The sequence below is a fragment of the Pteropus alecto genome, unplaced genomic scaffold (assembly GCF_000325575.1).
Source record: "Pteropus alecto unplaced genomic scaffold, ASM32557v1 scaffold101, whole genome shotgun sequence".
Classification (NCBI taxonomy): domain Eukaryota; kingdom Metazoa; phylum Chordata; class Mammalia; order Chiroptera; family Pteropodidae; genus Pteropus; species Pteropus alecto.
The window spans coordinates 17,328,742-17,330,955 of NW_006432945.1; the positions used below are offsets into that span (position 1 = coordinate 17,328,742).

At 56.9% G+C, this 2,214-nt stretch overlaps 1 protein-coding gene across 1 annotated transcript in view; it reads right to left on the reverse strand.

The window, feature by feature from the left end:
* LOC112476447 overlaps nucleotides 1-2,050 on the reverse strand; it is an 8,616-nt gene extending 6,566 nt beyond the window's left edge. Inside the window, exon 1 of the mRNA XM_025044007.1 lies at nucleotides 2,045-2,050. Within this exon, the coding sequence (XP_024899775.1) occupies nucleotides 2,045-2,050 (6 nt within the window). The remainder of the gene's footprint in view (nucleotides 1-2,044) is intronic.
* Between the last annotated feature and the right edge of the window lie 164 nt (nucleotides 2,051-2,214).

The window sequence follows — 2,214 nt, forward strand, 5'->3', positions numbered from 1 at the left end:
CCCGCGCGTGGGGGGTCGGCAGTGCGGGATGGAAGAACCCGGGCGGGGCGCGGGGGGCGGGGCGCGGGGCGCGTTGGCCTTATCCCGACTACTTCGGAGCGATGGGGAAAGAAACCTCCAAGGCGAGAGTGTCGACAGCTGACTTTCCCCTGGTGCTTATTGCGGGTCGCGCCCCCTTTAAGCGCCTCGCGTGCGTGGGACTCGCGGCACGACTCTGCCCGTGGGGACTGTGTGTGCTGTCGTCCTCTGCAACGAGGAGATCCCGGCGCAGGGACGTTGAGGAGCTCGCTTAAGGCCACACGGCAGGAAGCGGTGGCGCTGGGATACGAACACCCGAGGTCTCGGAAGGTGGGGTGACCGGGGGCGGGGGCAGCAGAGGTAGGGTCTCCCGCGTGCTCGGTTCCCGGCCTGGCGCCTCCCACCGGCCTCGCCAGCCTCTGGCCTGCGCCCCTCCTCCTTCCCCGGCCCCCTCCTTGCGGTTCGCGCTCGCGTTGCAGAGGCTGCTCTTTCCCCAAGCCCCCCCGTCTGCATCCTCAGCTTCTTTAATTCGGGGTCAGTGGAATCCGTCGCTATTTTACTGAGCAGCACTTGAATTTTGCTCAGTGCTCTTGGCATCGTACGTCACCTGGTCTCGCATCGCATAGAGGCATCTCGTTCCTACTATTTTTACCTGCCCCACAGAGCACAAAGTTGACTAGAACCAGTCAATTAAAACTTTTAGCCAACAGTAGTAGTTTGGTGGTTCAGGTGTTGCCTTTTTGTAGACATCTGTTGTATTTTTTGCCTGTCCTCCCGCATCATTTATTTTGGGAACAGTCTCGACCCCCAGTTTCACCTGGAGGCACCCCCGGTGCCCCTCCCCCTCCCATTCACAGTCCTTGAAGATAAAACAAGACTCCCCTGGGCCCTAGTGCCAGGAGAGGTCATGTGACTAGTGCCCTGCGACCTGACCTCTCCTTCTCCTTGGTCATGAGGAGTGGTTCAGGTGTGTTCACACGTGACCTCTGCGGGGCTGTGGAAAACCCCGGCAGAACTCCCCACGATACTTACTGGAAAAGAATAAGCTCGGTCCACAGAGTCTGCAGGCTGGGAAGAGCCTGCTCGGCCAGCACAGAGGAACGCAGAGACCAACCACATTGCTTGAGTGTTGTGTTTAGACCTATCCATGAAATTTTAAATTATATTATTCAATATATAGGTAAAGAGAGAGATTCATAAATAGATATTTTGCATATGAACTGGTTGCCTGTGCATACGTTTATGCCTTTACTTGACATGTAATAATTGGGTGTCTAGTTAACTGGTCACAGACCGAAACCAGGATGGCAGACTGGGCCATGCTCAGGGTGACTTCACTGAGCAGAGTGGGTTTCCGGTGGCCGTCTGGGCGCCTCGCTCCACATGCAGCCGAAACAGCATCGCAGCCCCTTCTAAACACGGGCTTAGCCCTTGGGGAAGGAAGGACACCGCTGAGACTCGAAGCGAGCCGGCGGAGGCGGCGGCGGAGCCGTTCTGCTCTGTTTAGCCTCGGAGTGGAGAAGACCCAGTGTTTTCTTCAAGCTTATTAAGGGAGCCTGAACGCGGCAGTGTCCCTCCCGGCCCCGGTGATGACTTTGTGCGAGCTGAGACACTGAGACGCAAAGGCGTTTCTTTGAAATCCCAGCGTCGACCGTGCAAATGCGACACCTTTCGGCCGAGGGGAGGCATCAGCGGCCAGGCCACGGTGCGGCCCCGCACTCCGCCAATTCCCTAGCAAGGGCTCCATCACCGTAAGGAGCCTGAGAACGGGGTCTCTGTTTTCCCTGCAAATCGCCGGCATGCTGTGACGGATTCGGTTGACAGAAAAGCATTCCGACGCCATCACGCGTGCTCCTTCAGGGTCGCGTCCTGGCCACCTTTTATTGCTCTGTTCTCTGCCACCAGGAGGTACGGAACCTCCGGAAGAATAGCGGAGTTTTATTTTCACACGCCCCACGCTTCCCGCTCCATTTCTTCTCCAGGGAGGGGAGAGCGGCGGCTCCCCCTCTTTGTCACACACACTCACAGTCATGCGCGCATTCACAAAACTCTTGCCCGGCGACTGTGTGCGAGTACACAGACAACCCGAAGACGTCTATAAACAAAACCATGTATTGTTCGTATGTCCGTAGCTGGATAGATAGATGACAGACAGATAGATAGACCTCAGAATAACTGACACACACGTCTCTCAGA